The sequence below is a fragment of the Littorina saxatilis genome, linkage group LG17, assembly GCF_037325665.1.
Source record: "Littorina saxatilis isolate snail1 linkage group LG17, US_GU_Lsax_2.0, whole genome shotgun sequence".
Classification (NCBI taxonomy): Eukaryota; Metazoa; Mollusca; class Gastropoda; order Littorinimorpha; family Littorinidae; genus Littorina; species Littorina saxatilis.
Genome location: NC_090261.1, coordinates 50,162,192 through 50,180,788, shown reverse-complemented (window position 1 = coordinate 50,180,788; position 18,597 = coordinate 50,162,192). Strand labels below are relative to the sequence as shown.

At 41.1% G+C, this 18,597-nt stretch overlaps 1 protein-coding gene across 3 annotated transcripts in view; it reads right to left on the bottom strand.

Moving 5' to 3' along the window:
• Positions 1–229: 229 nt before the first annotated feature.
• Positions 230–18,597, bottom strand: part of LOC138953810 (ABC transporter F family member 4-like) — a 28,317-nt gene continuing 9,949 nt past the window's right edge. The window contains exons 7-13 of one of the 3 annotated variants that reach the window (XM_070325747.1): positions 18,188–18,359; positions 17,477–17,920; positions 16,348–16,490; positions 13,885–14,573; positions 11,514–11,621; positions 10,038–10,081; positions 230–7,447 (exon numbers count right to left, since the gene is read on the bottom strand). In XM_070325747.1, coding sequence (XP_070181848.1) covers positions 7,230–7,447; positions 10,038–10,081; positions 11,514–11,621; positions 13,885–14,573; positions 16,348–16,490; positions 17,477–17,920; positions 18,188–18,359 — 1,818 coding nt within the window. In that variant the 3' untranslated portion in view covers positions 230–7,229. The remainder of the gene's footprint in view (positions 7,448–10,037; positions 10,082–11,513; positions 11,622–13,884; positions 14,574–16,347; positions 16,491–17,476; positions 17,921–18,187; positions 18,360–18,597) is intronic. The other 2 variants (XM_070325748.1, XM_070325749.1) reach the window with 2 other exon arrangements.

Sequence of the window (18,597 nt, the reverse complement as noted above, 5' to 3'; positions counted from 1 at the left end):
ATTACTTATATAGCGCGTAAACCTCGTGGTGACGAGCCCAGAGCGCTTTACACTTACACAATCATAATACAAACAAGGAAAGAGAACTAAATCCGAATAAATTCAAACATGGTCACACACACCCACACACGCACGCACACACACACACACACACACACACACACACACACACACACGCGCACACACACACAATCTTTGCACAACTGACATAAACAATGAAGACAGCAAATAAAATTGATACATGTTATATATATATTTGTCATTTCAAAATACCAATATGTAAAAGTTACAAAGACATGTCTGCGTACAATAGCAATACTTTTCTAAATCAAAAATAAAACCTTGCATTCTTACTGCCAGTTATGCAGATTTAAAAACGATCAACACCTACATCAGAAAGAACAAGTCGCGTAAGGCGAAAATACAACATTTAGTCAAGTAGCTGTCGAACTCGCAAAATGAAACGGAACGCAATGCAACGCAGCAAGACCGTATACTCGTAGCATCGTCAGTCCACCGCTCATGGCAAAGGCAGTGAAATTGACAAGAAGAGCGGGGTAGTAGTTGCGCTAAGAAGGATAGCACGCTTTTCTGTACCTCTCTTCGTTTTAACTTTCTGAGCGTGTTTTTAATCCAAACATATCATATCTATGTTTTTGGAATCAGGAACCAACAAGGAATAAGATGAAAGTGTTTTTAAATTGATTTCGACAATTTAATTTTGAAAATAATTTTTATATATTTAATTTTCAGAGCTTGTTTTTAATCCAAATATAACATATTTATATGTTTTTGGAATCAGCAAATGATGGAGAATAAGATGAACGTAAATTTGGATCGTTTTATAAAAGAAATATTTTTTTTACAATTTTCAGATTTTTAATGACCAAAGTCATTAATTAATTTTTAAGCCACCACGCTGAAATGCAATACCGAAGTCCGGGCTTCGTCGAACAATACTTGACCAAAATTTCAACCAATTTGGTTGAAAAATGAGGGCGTGACAGTGCCGCCTCAACTTTCACGAAAAGCTGGATATGACGTCATCAAAGACATTTATCAAAAAAATAAAAAAAACGTATGGGGATATCATACCCAGGAGCTTTCATGTCAAATTTCATAAAGATCGGTCCAGTAGTTTGGTCTGAATCGCTCTACACGCACACACACACACACACACACACATACACACACACATACACCACGACCCTCGTCTCGATTCCCCCCTCGATGTTAAAACATTTAGTCATAACTTGACTAAATGTAAAAAGCATGAGTACAAACATTCAAAATCCTGCCTTGTTGAAAGAAAGCTACTTGCTTCTGCTTTAAGAATTTAGCATGTACAATGTAAACAAGTCGCGTAAGGCAAAATTACTACATTTAGTCAAGCTGTGGAACTCACAGAATGAAACTGAACGCACTGCATTTTTTCACAATGACCGTGGTTCGCCACTCGTGCAAAACACAGTGAAACTGATGAGCCTGTTTAGTGTGGTAGTGGTTTCGCTGTGCTGCATAGCACGCTTTTCTGTACCTCTCTTCGTTATAACTTTCTGAGCGTGTTTTTAATCCAAACATATATCTATATGTTTTTGGAATCGGGAACCGACAAGGAATATGATTTTGGAATCAGACAATGATGAAGAATGAACGTAATATTGGATCGTTTTATAAAAAAGAAATTTTAATTACAATTTTCAGATTTTTTATGACCAAAGTCATTAATTAATTTTTTAGCCACCAAGCTGAAATGCAATACCAAAGTCCGGCCTTCGTCGAAGATTGCTTTGCAAAAATTTCAATCAATTTGATTGAAAAATGAGGGTGTGACAGTGCCGCCTCAACTTTTACCAAAAGCCGGATATGACATCATCAAAGACAATTATCGGAAAAAAGAAAAAAGGTCTGGGGATATCATACCCAGGAACTCTCATGTAAAATTTCATGAAGATCGGTCCAGTAGTTTACTCTGAATCGCTCTACACACACACACACACACACACACCACGACCCTCGTCTCGATTCTCCCTCTATGTAAAACATTTAGTCAAAACTTGACTAAATGTAAAAAAAAAAAAGAATAAACAAATACAGGAAGGTTGGCTTGATTCTTTCTCTTATCTTTAAGTAGACTTTGACAGGTTGTAAGAGTCGTAAATGTTTTCCCGTCTTTTGCTTTGGATTGGAAGTTCCATCAATCAATAGTCGAAAGGAAAATAGTCTCAGAGGAAAAAAATCAATACAGTAAATTAATCTTGCATGCTATCCCTCCGGCTTGAGGAAACATTGAACAACCAAATCTATCAAGTCATACAAATGCGCAAATGTCTTTCTTTCACAAATCATGAATGTTCATCAAATGATACACCACAATAATCGACTGACAATTTTGTGGGAAAAATAAAATCACACTGACAAAGATCCTCATGGCTGAATTTGCGTAAGAGTGTATATAACACACAATCTTAAGCACACATAGTAAGACTTAGTTACAGTTACACACAATCATGAACACACACAGCATGAAGCTGAACAGGGTACTTACTAACAGTAACACAACAACAAAATCCACACTAAAAAAAACCTTCTGTGCATCTTTGCAGTAATCATGGTAAGACCAATACCCCTTTGTACAATTATTATTCAATCAATTCAGCAAACACAACAGGCCAGCATATTGCATACTCGTCATGACTCAATGACGGAACACTTGCCAAAGAAGGTCTATGAACGCGGACAATTAAAGCAAATAACACACACTCAACCATCAACGGATGCTGCTACCCAGTCATTACAAAAATGTTACAGAGAAATCCAGGACTACACAGTTGTTACTGAATCGTAAAAAGAGAAACCCAGGCCTACTCTTAACGCAAAGCCCTAGAAATGTTCACAGACTAACAAGCACTGCATAACGTGACTGCCGATCAGCACGACTGAACAACACATGAGTAACATTGCACGGGTCAAAGAAAGCATCAGAAAGTATACTCTAAATACAACTTGCAGTGGTTCCTTTGTTTTGCATGCATGCAGACAAGCCGCTGTACAGCTAACAAAGAAAAAGATCAAACTAGTGACAGAAAACAGCGTCTGGACTCTGAATCTCGATAACATCAACAGAAAGTTTTGTTTTCAAACAAGTACTTTCTTTCTTTCTTTCTTTATTTGGTGTTTAACGTCGTTTTCAACCACGAAGGTTATATCGCGACGGGGAAAGGGGGGGAGATGGGATAGAGCCACTTGCCAATTGTTTCTTGTTCACAAAAGCACTAATCAAAAAATTGCTCCAGGGGCTTGCAACGTAGTACAATGTATTACCTTACTGGGAGAATGCAAGTTTCCAGTACAAAGGACTTAACATTTCTTACATACTGCTTGACTAAAATCTTTACAGAAATTGACTATGTTCTATACAAGAAACACTTAACAAGGGTAAAAAGAGAAACAGAATCTGTTAGTCGCCTCTTACGACATGCTGGTACAAGAGGGAGGTTTTCAATGAAAAATAGTTACAACAAAACAAATAACAGCAGATGTCACTCTTCACAGGCTAAGGAACAAAGACTTACAACATAGCTATCTATATCTAACATGTTCATTATTTCCAATTACTAACTTGTCTAAAGACTGTACCTTTTCTCATTCGTTACCTGAAGTCCAAGAAACACAAAAATCACTGTCACGACATAATTTCACTCGGGTGCCTGTGGTCTAGCATAGAAATACATTTTTAAGAAAGTGAACATGCCTGCAAATCTGTCTGATTCAGCACTTCTTTCAATATGATTAAATAACAGGTACATTAATAGAAATTTCCTAACTGCATACTTGAAAATAAAAGCGATTGAGGTATTTTTCAAGAAAGTTATAAAAATATCTTGTAAATAAAACTGTGTAGCCCTTACTTTCTTTCCCTTTTTTCAAAAATCGGCAAGCATTACTTCTTATTCTGAATTCTACAGTTAAAATATAACTATAAAAGCTGCTTCAAAAACCTTTCTGCATTCCTGTTCATTTTGAAAGTTGTAGTAGAAATAAAAATTAAAAAAGGTAACAAGTCACTTTCGCACATAACTGAACTTGGGGCTCTGCCAAGACACACAGACAACTAAAACTGTAAAAATGCCACAGGTATCTCCATTTTGCTTAACTGTTCTACTGTTCTGTACATAGTACCCAAAATCCTAGGGAGAAAAAAGAATAGGGAAAGCATGCAAATTGTATCAACACATTTAAGCATAACATCAGATCTGACATCAAACGTGCTAGCAACCAGGGTAATCAGACATGGGATTCAGAAAAAGTGATAATTAAGGAAAAAGAAGGTGGGGGTCTGGGGGCCTTCTGCGGCCCCCAGTAGGGTCCAGGGGCAACGTCCCTGGTCGGGGTCTGGGGGCAAAGCCCCCAGAAGCTGAAGGTTTTTAGTGTTTTAGACACACAAAAATGGCCCTGAAATGTATATTTCAGCTTAATCATAGAGCTTCTATATCAATGGCAATAACAACAATTCAAACAGCAGGGAAACATGAAAGAAAATTGAATTTTTTTTTTTTACCTCAGCAGAAGCAGAACTGTTTTCCATGAGTAGAAAAAGTTTGTCAGAGTCCACGGCAAGTTGATTTTAGCAAAAGCATCGCCAACTTTCAGTTTCACGTCTTGTGTCTTCTGGTCTTTCTGGTCTTTCCAGCTCAATGATACAACTTCATCGAGCCAGTCGAATCTCCAGAGATTTTTCTTGTACTTCTGCTGGTCAATTTCCCGGGCTAGAACGGTTTCGTCTCGCTTTAGCTTCCTCATCATTTTGGCAGGTGGCTCGAAGCGATGTAAAAATGGCGCCGAATCATTCTCATACGGTATGCTTATACTGAATCCCCGATAGCTACGTTGAAACGGTGACTGTAGGAGACAAAGAACGCGTTCCCATACGGATCAACCAGCAACAGTCTGACCGTTTTAGGAACCAACCGTTCAAGAATAGTATGGAATGGAGCGTCGCGATCAGCGGACCGGCCAAAAAACTTGGGTCTATACCTACATATACCCCCAAATTTTCTCAGCGGATTTGCACGAATCTCAAGAATGATCCCTGGAGCCTAAAAATTTACGGAATTCCGTAAATTTACGGAAGAATCCCATGTCTGGTAATTAGGGCTACAACAAACCAGGGGCTCACATCCATGAGCGGTGGCATAGGACAAATGTCCTGGACAATGCAAAAGTGATAGGACATTTGTCCTGAACAAAAATAAATCAATAGGACACTTTTTGTTAGTTATGTTGCTTTTTCCCGGAAAAAAAACCCCGCGAAGGGAGGCAACTGTCAACCGGCTTGGAGCATTCAGAGTTGTGACCCTTGCAAGCTCTTCTCTATAAAAAGCACATAAAGTCTCCCCGAGTTTCGTCTGCTTGCAGACACATCGCTTCGAAAAACATTGATAAAATAGCGAATCAAACTATTGTAAATTGAAAAGTACTGACAATGACCGGATCAAATGAAAGCATAGTCGGACAATGACCACTTTGTGACAAAAACAATAGGACATATGTAATCTGTCATGAATAATGTATAGGGCATTTGGAAAAAATATCCGTGTATGTCCGATGTCCGACGTGGATGTGAGCCCCTGACAAACCTCTATCTTGCCATAGAAAGAAGCAAAATGACACTAGATTGACAAACGGACAATAACATAGGACACAATCAAAGTCATTAAATCTGCGACACAAATTACTGCACAACCACAAATCCACTTTCTGCTGCTGTGCCTCTGGGCAGTAATTTTCATGTAAAGTCTTTCAGGCATAAAATCATTCAAAACGTTAAACAGCCTCACATAAAACCTGATGGAAAAAGAAAACAACAACACATGTATTCATATCCAAAGTGTACATGTTAACAACATTGTTAATCTCCATATTGTGGTGAAGTATTTTCATTACTGAGATATGGCAAAGCAGAAAAAGATAATGAAAGCATGCTAAATTATATAATTTCTGCTGGATTCTCTCTCTTTGTGAGATGTCTATGTTCAATGGAAAATGAGAGTAAAAATGGAAAGTAAAATAATAAAATCTGATGACTTAAAGTGTCAGAGAGACACAGGTTAAGGGAGGTATAAATGCAAGTGATAAAACAATCTGATGATCTACAATTTTGGGTGTGGGAGGTGTGAATGCAGATGACCAAATGAAGAATTTTCCCCCATCATATTTTAATTTTTTAACAATGTATTGATTGATTCAAATTGAGGGTGGGAGTGTGCACAGCACTAGCAATAACATTATTCAAAACGCATACACTTGTATGTTGCTGCCAAAGACTTTCAATTTTCAAATAAGTTTAAACATTGACAGGTTTGAAAGAACTACAAAAGCCTACATGAATTCCATGAGATGTATCAAAGTCTACACCACCATAAAGACAGAAACTTCAAAGTGGCAATCAAACCTTAAAACCATTTCTTAGAAATGATCCCGCTGTGGTATAACTAGCATCATGTGCTATCTAAAATAAATGACACTGTGGAGTTTCTGTGTTGTAATTTTGAGATATGACTAATGCACCTGAACTGAAAAACATTCCGATGACAAAAAAAATCAGGAAATGGGAGTATGAACATTGTAATGTAAGACATTCATTTGCAGCCTTCACAATAATCAACAAAACTGTGTCAAACAGCTTTTTAAAACCATTCACACTAAAACACTACCACACTCCAAGACACGCACACTCTCACGACTTTCTAAACTAGTGGTGACTCTTCTGCCAGTACTTCACTTCTCCCTCTCCAAGCTTAACTCACTCCCCCCTCCCCCACCCCCCCCGAATCTGATATCATCAGTGACAGGCTTTGCCGCCTAAGTCAGACATGGGATACTGAAATCTTCATTTTTACAGACAAAGGCAGGGTTCTGGTGGCAGCCATATAGCCTCTGTGTGGTGCAGGAGAATCAGTGAAGGGTTTTTATTTGTTAAAATCAACGCTACAAGGACATCCCATTCATGATTACATCTCTATATACTCCCAAATGTACTAGTCCGATTTTCACGAGACTGGGGTTTTGAAATACAGCTGTATACAGAAAATCGTAAATTTACATAAAAATCCTGTTCCAGCACATTCTGGTCACTCCTCTCCCCTCAGAATATTACACATTGTCAAAAACACTTTGTAATCATCCCCCTCCAAAAGACTGATTCTTTATCTTCTCTCCTAAAAGAATTACACATTGTCTGTGACAGGTTTGGCCATCTTCTTGTTCATGGCAAAGGACTTGGCTTCTGCTTTTAACCTGTCCACATCTTCCTCATCCTCGGTACCCTGTGTCTGAGCCAAGCTCTGGCTTGCGTCGTTAATGAAACTATCATTGTAGTCGTAGGTGTTGGGAAGTCCGTCATCATCTTCTTCGTCCTCACTTTTTGTCTTCTTCTCCTTCACTGCTGCAACAAGCCAGAACACAGAGAGGTGGTCAATTTAAGTGTATGTCAAAAACTAAACAAGATTTGAAGTGCATGTACCAAAGACTAATAAATGTCAAACCATGATCATGTCTAAAAAAACAACAACACCCAAGCAATGGTCATTTTTTGGCTTCCTTGACATCTTTTCAGGGAGCAACCAACTTCAAAGCTATGTTTTCCTATTATTCTTCTCATTATTTGTCTGCTGTGAATGCTGTTCGTTCGCTTCAAAGACTAATAGGTCCAGGTGACTGTGAATGGTTTCTACTGTACTCTATGTAACATTCCTATAAAGTTTTCAAAGTTATGATTCTGTCAGCCTCAACAAATATGATGCTCAGCATATAAAATGGTAAGTGTAACTGGATATTTTCTGAAAGGCCATAATATTACCAGCTATTGTGTTTTCAGCGTAGCAATAGGGCCCGATATTTAGACGAGACAAGTATAATGCCGACGAGTCGAAGACGAGTCGTATTATACTTGTTCGAGTCTAAATATCGGACCCTATTGCTACGATGAAAACACAATAGCGGTTACATAACTATTCTGACATTAAATTCTGTGTTAAAATCATGTTTTTGTCAGCAACAAGTACCAGAATGGTCCATGTCGCTGATTGCAGACGACGGTTCCCTTTCCGCATGAAGCCACGGAAATAACCGAACATTGAAAAACCCACGGACATGTATTACGGAGAAAACTTGAGATAACCGGATGTTTAGCATTACGTCAATATGCTAGGAATCATATGACGTCATGACGTATCATGCTTGCCTACGTATATTGTATGTTCGAAAGTCTGACTTCTGTTGGGAATTCGCGTGGTGAAGACTGCGGTAAATCTGTAGATGATAAGAGAAAAAGGATTGTCTCAGAAGAAACGACTAAATGTTTCAGACCGGTAACTTCATTTCAACATTGCACTATACAATGGACATTCTATGTGACAGGAGAGTTTGCTGATTTTGTGTTAAACATTGGAGAGATCGTCTGCTAGAATCAGAGATAGGTCGCTTCAGATTGCAGCTTCTGGAAACATGTACAGTAAGCAACAACAAAAACACACACAAAGCAAATGGCATCGTCTGTCGACTAGTCACAGAAACAAACCTGGCGAGGTATGCGTGTACTTTATACACGTGGAAGAAACCGGAACCATGCGTCTTTGTTATCGACAATATGCTTTTGGATATTGAGTAAAATGGCCGACTTCCGCCGCATTATGCTTTGATGATCGGAAGAGACCATCCAATCACAGCCCCCGAATTCCCCCACGTGTTCAACAGAATAGCTATATAAATGTATGTAGAATTAGAACAAATATTATCTATCTTACTCTTCATTGACTGCAGCATTTCTGCTGAGTTGTGCCCCGGCCAATAAAAAGTACCAAAGGGCACAGAATCATGCACATTTTTTGGTTAAGCACTGATCACAACGATTTTGAAAAATAACGTTATAGGTACGGCAGCATTAGTTTGTTATGTTATTGTGACTATTGTGTCTTTATGTTTTATCAGACAGACGGACATGAATGGCATATTTGAATTATGATGACAACCAAAGCACACACACACACAAAGTATAAATGATGCACAGGTAAGGAGGCAGGAGGTAAGAAGTAGGGAACAAAAGAGTTTGAAGATTAAATAAACGCTTAAATAAAAATGAATGAAAAAAAAGAGAAAAAGAAGGTTTTGGGCAGATTGGTTTTGGTGTTGCAGATTTAGAAGACTTTAGAAGCATGGTCTGCAAGAGGTTACACTGTGCCACTGCCTTTGTGCTTATACTGTAGCAGTTAAAAGTACCATCCTTCTCATGTAAACCATCATGCAAACCACAACAGATTTGTCCACGCTTGCACAAGGAATAAGACTTAGAGAGCATCCCTTCACTTGGACACATACCCAAAATCAAGAGCGTGGCTGCTTTCTGCACAGAGTGGATGTTTTTTTTTGCTGAATTAGTGTAGCACATTGACATCAGAGTCAATTACGAAACTTTCTTTTCTTTATTTGGTGTTTAACGTCGTTTTCAACCACGAAGGTTATATCGCGATAGGGGAAGGGGGGAGATGGGATAGAGCCACTTGTCAATTGTTTCTTGTTCACAAAAGCACTAATCAAAAAATTGCTCCAGGGGCTTGCAACGTAGTACAATATATGACCTTACTGGGAGAATGCAAGTTTCCAGTACAAAGGACTTAACATTTCTTACATACTGCTTGACTAAAATCTTTACAAAAATTGACTATATTCTATACAAGAAACACTTAACAAGGGTAAAAGGAGAAACAGAATCCGTTAGTCGCCTCTTACGACATGCTGGGGAGCATCGGCTAAATTCTTCCCCCTAACCCGCGGGGGGGATTACGAAACTAATTCAACACAAAATTCCCACTCTACCCAGAAAGCAGCTGGGCTGTTGAATTTTGGCATGCGCTTAAATTATCACGCGTAAAAGTTTGTACAGATCTGTGATGGTATACATGACAGTTTGTGTGAGAAGGAAGGTACCTATAAACAATGTACAACAGAAGCAGCAAAGGCTTCAGCTGAAACCATACCTGTGGCAGGCTGAGGTTTTGCTTGCTTTGTCCCTCCCCCCTGCCTGCGACAGACACAAGCTTATTCACACAACTTTCCAACAAACTCTCTCACACACACACACACACACACACACACACACACATACAATGATACAGTAAAGTGTGTTTGGTATCACATCTGCCTTATGATTAAACAATGGAAACACCCTTTTAAGACCCTGCATTTTAAGGCCGCCACCTCCTTTTTAGACCATAGTTTCCGCAGATTTTCTGTTCATTATCTCTGTAAATTTACCTCCAAAACAAGATTATTGTGTGGATTTTTCTCAATCTAAACTTAAAAGTGGGGGTTGCGCCTTTTACAACAAAGCGCTTTATAGTCCCGAAAATACAATTTATATGTATATTCATTGGATTTAAGTCACATCAGACATTCCTCACCAACCACACACTTCCACATCAAACTTACAGCCATGCAGCATGATTACAGCATGATTGCAGTTACACTGCTTGTCTGCAGCCGCAGTTACCACCATCAAAACATGCTGCTTGGGTTTTGATAATGCTTGATTGCTACAGACTGCAATAGCTACAAAATCTACTGTGAAAGGGGTGTTATCAATAGATCAAAACAAATCAACACGCGTGACTGGGAGTTAACCATGCAAAAACACTAGTGCCTGACACAACAGATCTGATCTTATTTTTTTGGATGCAACTTGTTAGTCATCAAGGCATAAAACAAGATATGTTAATAAATGAAATGCTTGATAAGGTACAATAAAGAACATTCATGCAAAATCTATTCCATGGGTCATTCGTGAACAAAACAACAAACATGACAGACAGATAATAATGAGATGAGAACTACATGCGCCTCAATAGTTTATTTATGTTCTTACGTTGTATGTTGTATGTTGTAATGCTGTGATACACCACACCTGAGTTTCTCGTCGAGATAATAAAGTGATCTATGTCTATGTCTATGTCTATGTCTATGTTCTGAATAGACGAGTTCCGGAAATAACTTTTGCTGCGGAAAAAGGAGGGCAAACAAACCCGCGTGACAAAATAGGCCAATCACTATTGAGTTGCGTGTCTTACATGTGCTCGCGACAACGTGTAGCAACATGCCGCTTGCTAGTGATTGGCCTATTTTATTCCGCAGTAAAAGTTATTTCCGAACATCGTCTATTGAACTTCATCAACCATGCCATTCATTAATCGATCTTTACTTTTTGAGCCTTTACTAGTTTATATTAGCAGGTACTAAGCTGAAAGAGGGTTTCCCTGAAAAATGTTGATTTTCTCTTGAAGTTGAAATTAACAAACAAAAAGTTGTGGCCTTTTTTTTCTTCGTTTTTTCAACTTTCGTTTGATTTCCGCAAACTCGCAGAGATGTACCATACCTGCAGTCAATTTGATTTTTAAATCATCATCACTAAAGGAGAAGAATATGGTGACGAAATGATTTCTTCACTACACAATGCTTACCTGTCCTTGCCTGCAGGATTTTTCTCACTGTCGCTCTCCTCCTCTCCTTCCCCCTCGTCATCAGAATCCCCGGGATGTGAAAACTGTTGGAAGTGGTCGGGATTCCTCCTAGAAACACAATCAACAGTTCTTGATGACGAATGTTGGCAACATACACACAGTATTAAAATAGCTGACAAAAGTTTGCTTGTTGACTAGATCACTATGGACCCCGCTTTAAAAGATGTTCTGTTCATAACTTACGTAAATTACCTCCATTTTTAGGATTCCCTCCCTTTCAAGACCACATTTTTTTGCAGGAGGGGGGTATGGGTGGGGTGGGTGGTCAGGGAACTGTGCATGGTTCACGGCACAGCCTTAAAAAATCATCTGACCAAAAGGTACAACATTTTTCGTATTGACTTGGTCACCATGGACACTTTCACACCCCAAGTAAACGATGGCCCGGGAAACGGAACCTAGTGCAGATCAGCTAAATACCATTCAGAACTGAATTAAAATTTCAACATATTCCTTAAATGAAAGTTACAAACAGGGTTCCACATCACGTAGAATTAAGGGTATAATACCCTTTGACCCTCCAAATCACGTACGAGATGCTCTCCGAAGAGGTATAAATACGTAACTGTTTTCTTCCAAAGAGGTAAAAAAACGTACGAGTCAAACGCTGAAAGGGTATAGCCTTTGCTAGTTTACAAGCAACAGCACGCAGGCCGCCTGCTCTACTGAGACCACTAAAGTACACGCCGTGTTCGTGCCACTCCTCTGTCGACACTGACACGCCGTGAAGCAGAGGTTGCCTCCCTTGTCCTCAAACTGCGCGATATCTTTAAACTGATCATCTCGATGGCACTGTTCGCTTTAGCCTGTCCAGTGCTGTCGCCTGCTCAATAAAATGCCTCGCAAAACGAAAGAACAAAAACCCGACCCCAAACAGACAAAATTGTCGTTTGGCGGTTGCAGCCAGAGCAGCAATGAGTCAGTATCAGTCAGTATCATTATGGGTTGCAGCAAGAGCAGTGCTCAGTGAGTCAGGGAAAGACAAGGTGTTCCAGCAAAAATGGATGAATGAGTTTCCGTGGCTTGAAAGGACCGAATGCATTGATACACTATGATATACATGTATTGTCACAACGTCAAAATGGCAAAGGTGATAACTACCAGACAGGCAATCATATGGGAAACAAGAAGGGCAAAGCCCATACGACTCACATGCTTTACACATTTTTCCTACCAAAATACATGTGACCTTGACCCAAGGTCAAGGTCATCCAAGGTCATGCAACACAAAGCTGTTAATTCAAGACATAGGAAGTACAATGGTGCTTATTGGCTCTTTCTACCATGAGATATGGTCACTTTTAGTGGTTCACTACCTTATTTTGGTCACATTTCATAAGGGTCAAAGTGACCTTGACCATATGTGACCAAATGTGTCTCATGATGAAAGCATAACATGTGCCCCACATAATTTTTAAGTTTGAAACAGTTATCTTCCATAGTTCAGGGTCAAGGTCACTTCAAAATATGTATACAATCCAACTTTGAAGAGCTCCTGTGACCTTGACCTTGAAGCAAGGTAAACCAAACTGGTATCAAAAGATGGGGCTTACTTTGCCCTATATATCATATATAGGTGAGGTATTGAATCTCAAAAACTTCAGAGAAAATGGGAAAAATGTGAAAAATAGCTGTTTTTTACGCAACATTTATGGCCCCTGCGACCCTGACCTTGAAGCAAGGTCAAGATGCTATGTATGTTTTTTGGGGCCTTGTCATCATACACCATCTTGCCAAATTTGGTACTGATAGACTGAATAGTGTCCAAGAAATATCCAACGTTAAAGTTTTCCGGACGTCCGGACGGACGGACGACTCGGGTGAGTACATAGACTCACTTTTGCTTCGCATGTGAGTCAAAAAATGACATTTCATGGATACACCGATTGTCACACATACCCTGTGAAAAATCTGGAAGGGGTATAAAAACCCTTTACTTTTTTCCTGAAAGGGTATGAATACCCTTGACTTTTGGGGTTGTGTGGAACCCTGACCAAGTAAGATGTAGGAAACAAACATGTGCAAGAGAAAGTTACCAACCATTGATGATGATTGATTGATTGACTGGATGGGATTGAGGTTTGTTTGTGATTTCAACCAATGCGGCCCCGAATCTGGCTCCCTCCCGAGTTGGTAACTTTCTCGCGCACATGACCTCTGACAACAACTATGTAAATTAAAGTAATCAGATGTTGTTCTTACACATGCACTGAACGTATGTGTGCTTTGAGACATACTCATTAAGATTGAGTCTCAGGCTAAACCCAAGGGAGACATTATTAGTTGTTACGCCTTTTTTTTTTTAACCAACCTGTAACACTTAGAACCATAGTAGCAGGGTTTCTTTTCCTTCTTGCCAGGGCTTTTGGTTGGACTTTTCTTTGCTATCTTCTTCTCCTGTCCTTTCTCTTCCTCCTCCTCCCCCTCGCTGTTCTCTTCTTTCTTCCTCTTATTCTTGTCTTCTCGGCTCTTTTTCGGCATTTCCTCTTCTTCCTCCTCTTCTTCCTCGCTGTCGTCTACTTTCCTCCTCTTGTTCCTGGCTGCCCTGTTTTTCTTCGGCTCCTCCTCCTCCTCTTCTTCCTCCTCCTCCTCACTGTCGTCTGCTTTCCTCCTCTTGTTTCTGGCTGCCCGGCTCTTCTTTGGTTGCTCCTCTTCTTCCTCCTCTTCCTCCTCGCTGTCATCTGCTTTCCTCCTCTTGTTCCTGGCTGCCCGGCTTTTTTTCGGCTGCTCTTCCTCTTCTTCCTCCTCTTCCTCCTCACTGTCATCTGCTTTCCTCCTCTTGTTTCTGGCTGCCCGGCTTTTTTTCGGCTGCTCTTCCTCTTCTTCCTCCTCGCTGTCATCTGCTTTCCTCCTCTTGTTGCTGGCTGCTCCTCTCTTTCTGGATGGCCGTGGAACATATTCGTCTTCTGAGACTTCAAAATCTTCATCATCTTCTGAATCGGACCCCCTCCCTCTCTGCTTGCGCCCTCTCTTTGCTGGAGTGCGGCCTCCCTTCCTGCCCTGTTTTGGAAAATAATAGACAGTAAACGAGCTGAACAAGTAAATCTAACATGCATACACTCAAAATCAAACAACTTATAGAAACTTCAGTTTCCTGGGTAACTGTTTTGTTCAAAAGCAACTGCAATGGTCTAGAGTTACATCAAATGTACGGTGGCACCTGCAATGTGTGGCCCCTCACATGAGAGGACACCTCCTTAACATGGACACCTTCTTTTGTCCCTTTTTCTATTACCTCCACCACAATAAACCTGTCATGACGGGCAGGGAGACTTTTGGTTCGCCCCAATGGTTTCCTCACATCGCAGGTACCCCTGTCCACATTCCAGTTTTAAAATCAACAAACTCTGTCAATGTTTGGTATCAGAAATGAATTCCGAGGGAGGATCAAAAGGAAGAATGCCCAAGCCTGAGCACTGACCTGGGTGTTTGTGAACCCACCTTCTGTGAGCACTGACATGGGTGTTTGTGAACCCACCTTTTGTGAGCATTGACATGGGTGTTTGTGAACCCACCTTCTGTGAGCATTGACATGGGTGTTTGTGAACCCACCTTCTGTGAGCACTGACATGGGTGTTTGTGAACCCACCTTTTGTGAGCATTGAGATGGGTGTTTGTGAACCCACCTTCTGTGAGCACCGACATGGGTGTTTGTGAACCCACCTTCTGTGGGCATTGACATGGGTGTTTGTGAACCCACCTTCTGTGAGCATTGACATGGGTGTTTGTGAACCCACCTTCTGTGAGCACTGACATGGGTGTTTGTGAACCCACCTTCTGTGAGCACTGACATGGGTGTTTGTGAACCCACCTTCCGTGAGCATTGACCCGGGGTGTTTGTGAACCCACCTTCTATGAGCACTGACCTGGGTGTTTGTGAACCCACCTTCTGTGGGCACTGACATGGGTGTTTGTGAACCCACCTTCTGTGAGCACTGACATGGGTGTTTGTGAACCCACCTTTTGTGAGCATTGACATGGGTGTTTGTGAACCCACCTTCTGTGAGCATTGACCTGGGTGTTTGTGAACCCACCTTCTGTGCGCACTGACATGGGTGTTTGTGAACCCACCTTTTGTGAGCATTGACATGGGTGTTTGTGAACCCACCTTCTGTGAGCACTAACATGGGTGTTTGTGAACCCACCTTCTGTGGGCACTGACATGGGTGTTTGTGAACCCACCTTCTGTGAGCACTGACATGGGTGTTTGTGAACCCACCTTTTGTGAGCACTGACATGGGTGTTTGTGAACCCACCTTCTGTGAGCACTGACATGGGTGTTTGTGAACCCACCTTCTGTGAGCACTGACATTGGTGTTTGTGAACCCACCTTCTGTGAGCACTGACATGGGTGTTTGTGAACCCACCTTTTGTGAGCATTGACATGGGTGTTTGTGAACCCACCTTCTGTGAGCACTGACATGGGTGTTTGTGAACCCACCTTCTGTGAGCATTGACATGGGTGTTTGTGAACCCACCTTCTGTGAGCATTGACCTGGGTGTTTGTGAACCCACCTTCTGTGAGCACTGACATGGGTGTTTGTGAACCCACCTTCTGTGAGCACTGACATGGGTGTTTGTGAACCCACCTTCTGTGAGCACTGACATGGGTGTTTGTGAACCCACCTTCTGTGGGCACTGACATGGGTGTTTGTGAACCCACCTTCTGTGAGCATTGACATGGGTGTTTGTGAACCCACCTTCTGTGAGCATTGACCTGGGTGTTTGTGAACCCACCTTCTGTGAGCATTGACATGGGTGTTTGTGAACCCACCTTTTGTGCGCCCTTTGCTTGGTCGCAGTCACTGCCAGATTCAGCATCGTCAGCTCCTTCAACCTGAAAGTCGCTGTCACTGTCCGGTTTGGCTGGCACCTCATCGCTCTCATCAAATTCATCACCAATCATAAAGTCCTCCACTGCAAAAAAAGAATGTCTAAATAGCACCATCCATCACAGTGACAACCCAATTAATGACTTGTTTGTTTTGTTTTACCAGCAAAGCTAGCTGCTCTTCGAGGTCACCAAAAGCCAAAAAGTGACCAAACAAAAAATGAGACTGAAAGTAAAATGGCAATCATGCATGTCAAATTTCAAGTTACAAACAAAAACCAACCCAAACAATCTTCAATTCTCCCAGTAACTTTGACATTGGAGAAAATGGCCCCTAGCCCCAACCTTAATTTCACGTGTGTGTCCATGTGTACATGCACACACGCAAAATTATGGTTAGGCATGTGCACACACAGAGCAAGACCGTAATCATGGGTGAAACTGATCAGAATTGAAAATAAGGAAAATGAGGCCGGGGTCCAGGGGCAGCCCAGGCCCTGGTGGGGTGCAGGGGCAACGCCCTGCTAGGGGGCCCAGGGGTCAAGGCCCCCCGGAAGAAAACAAAAAATCAGGCTTTTAAGGGTAAAAGTAGGCCTCTTCTGGTATCTCAAACACACAATTTGCACATTAAACAATGGTAACAAATGCCAAGCTGTAGCCCGATAATTCGCGCGCTTAGTGAAACAAAGACTAAGCGATGTCCGGTCACTGTGTTAGGGGAAATACGGATCGGATCGCCGGAAAAAAAAGAAAAAAAAATTAAAATAAGGAATTCCTTATTTGAACAATTTCATTTGGCGGATTTCCGCACTGAGGCGGAAAAGTTTCACCCATGCGTAATACATTTGTTCACGACTTTGCAAATGTCCGTCATTTATTCAATGGAACATGAGAATTTCATCTTTTATTTTGAGATGACCAAGGTCAATTGCTGTCCATTACTTTATCTACTCAAATGGAAAAATGTTAAAACTTTAGCAACACAACAATTTCATTATGCTTAACTCTTGAGAAACAAAATAAGAATGTGAGCACTGACTCAAATGAAATATGCCACATTAAGCAAACCCACCATAGCTGCCTCGTTTTGCCGTTGCTGCACGTCTAGGAGGTCGCTTTTCTGATGTGTCTGTGTCGGCATCTCGTCTGCTGCGAGTACCCTTGCGCTTCCCCCTGCGTCGAGAGACATCGTCGTCTTCTTCTGATGACCCTCTTCTGCGTCTCTTTGCTGGCTTTCTCCTTTTTGGTCTCTCCTCTTCGCTGTCGTAATCCTCGTCTGACGGAGATTGCCTGCGACTTCTTTTTCCTCTGGACCTCCTTCTGGGCTCATCTTCAGAGTCTTCTCCGTCATTGTCATCGAGAAATTCATCATCCATGTTGCGTCTTCGCCTTGGCGCTGCTCTGGGGCTTCTGGAAGGTTTCCTTCTTGCAGGCCTGTCGTCTTCATAGTCGTCTTCATCATCATCATCGACGAAATCCTCATCAGACATTCTTGCCTTGGATGGTCTGCGAGCAACTGTATACACACCAGGGAGAGCTTGATGAATAGACTTTAGACTTTAAAGACAACTCAAAAGAAGGTTAATTATTTTCTTCACTGAAAATTCTTCAACCAGCAACAGCATGCATTCTTCAATATTAATGTAATGTGAGTTTACAGAACTAGACTTTTGTGGGAGAAAAAAAACACCCAACAACTATTACAAATAAATGCATATTTTCAATGAAGAAAAACTATAGTCATGCCTTGCAACAGCATACATTTGGGTTCTATGGTACTTACCTGCTACTCTCTTGGGTGGAGATTCTATTCGTATAGGTGTAACAAATCTCTTCTTGACCTGAGGTGCACTAGCTCTTGACAGGCGAATCATCCAGGCTGGCAGTGTGCGCTTCGTTTTCAGAGGGAGAGCGATGTTCTTCCCATCCGCCCGAATGACACTGATGATCCCGATCTAGACAAGACATTTCATCATTATTCTTCTGCTTCTGTGTTCATGGGCAGCAACTCCCACATACACTCATGTTCTGCACGAGAGTGGTTGTCTTTTCCACACCATTTAGGCAGCCATACTCCTTTTAGGCGGCATGCATGCTGGGTATATTCGTACTATAACCCATCAAACTCTTGGATCAAAAACTACCATAACTCTTGTTGTCAAATTCTTGTTTTTCCTTTTATCTTGATACTGA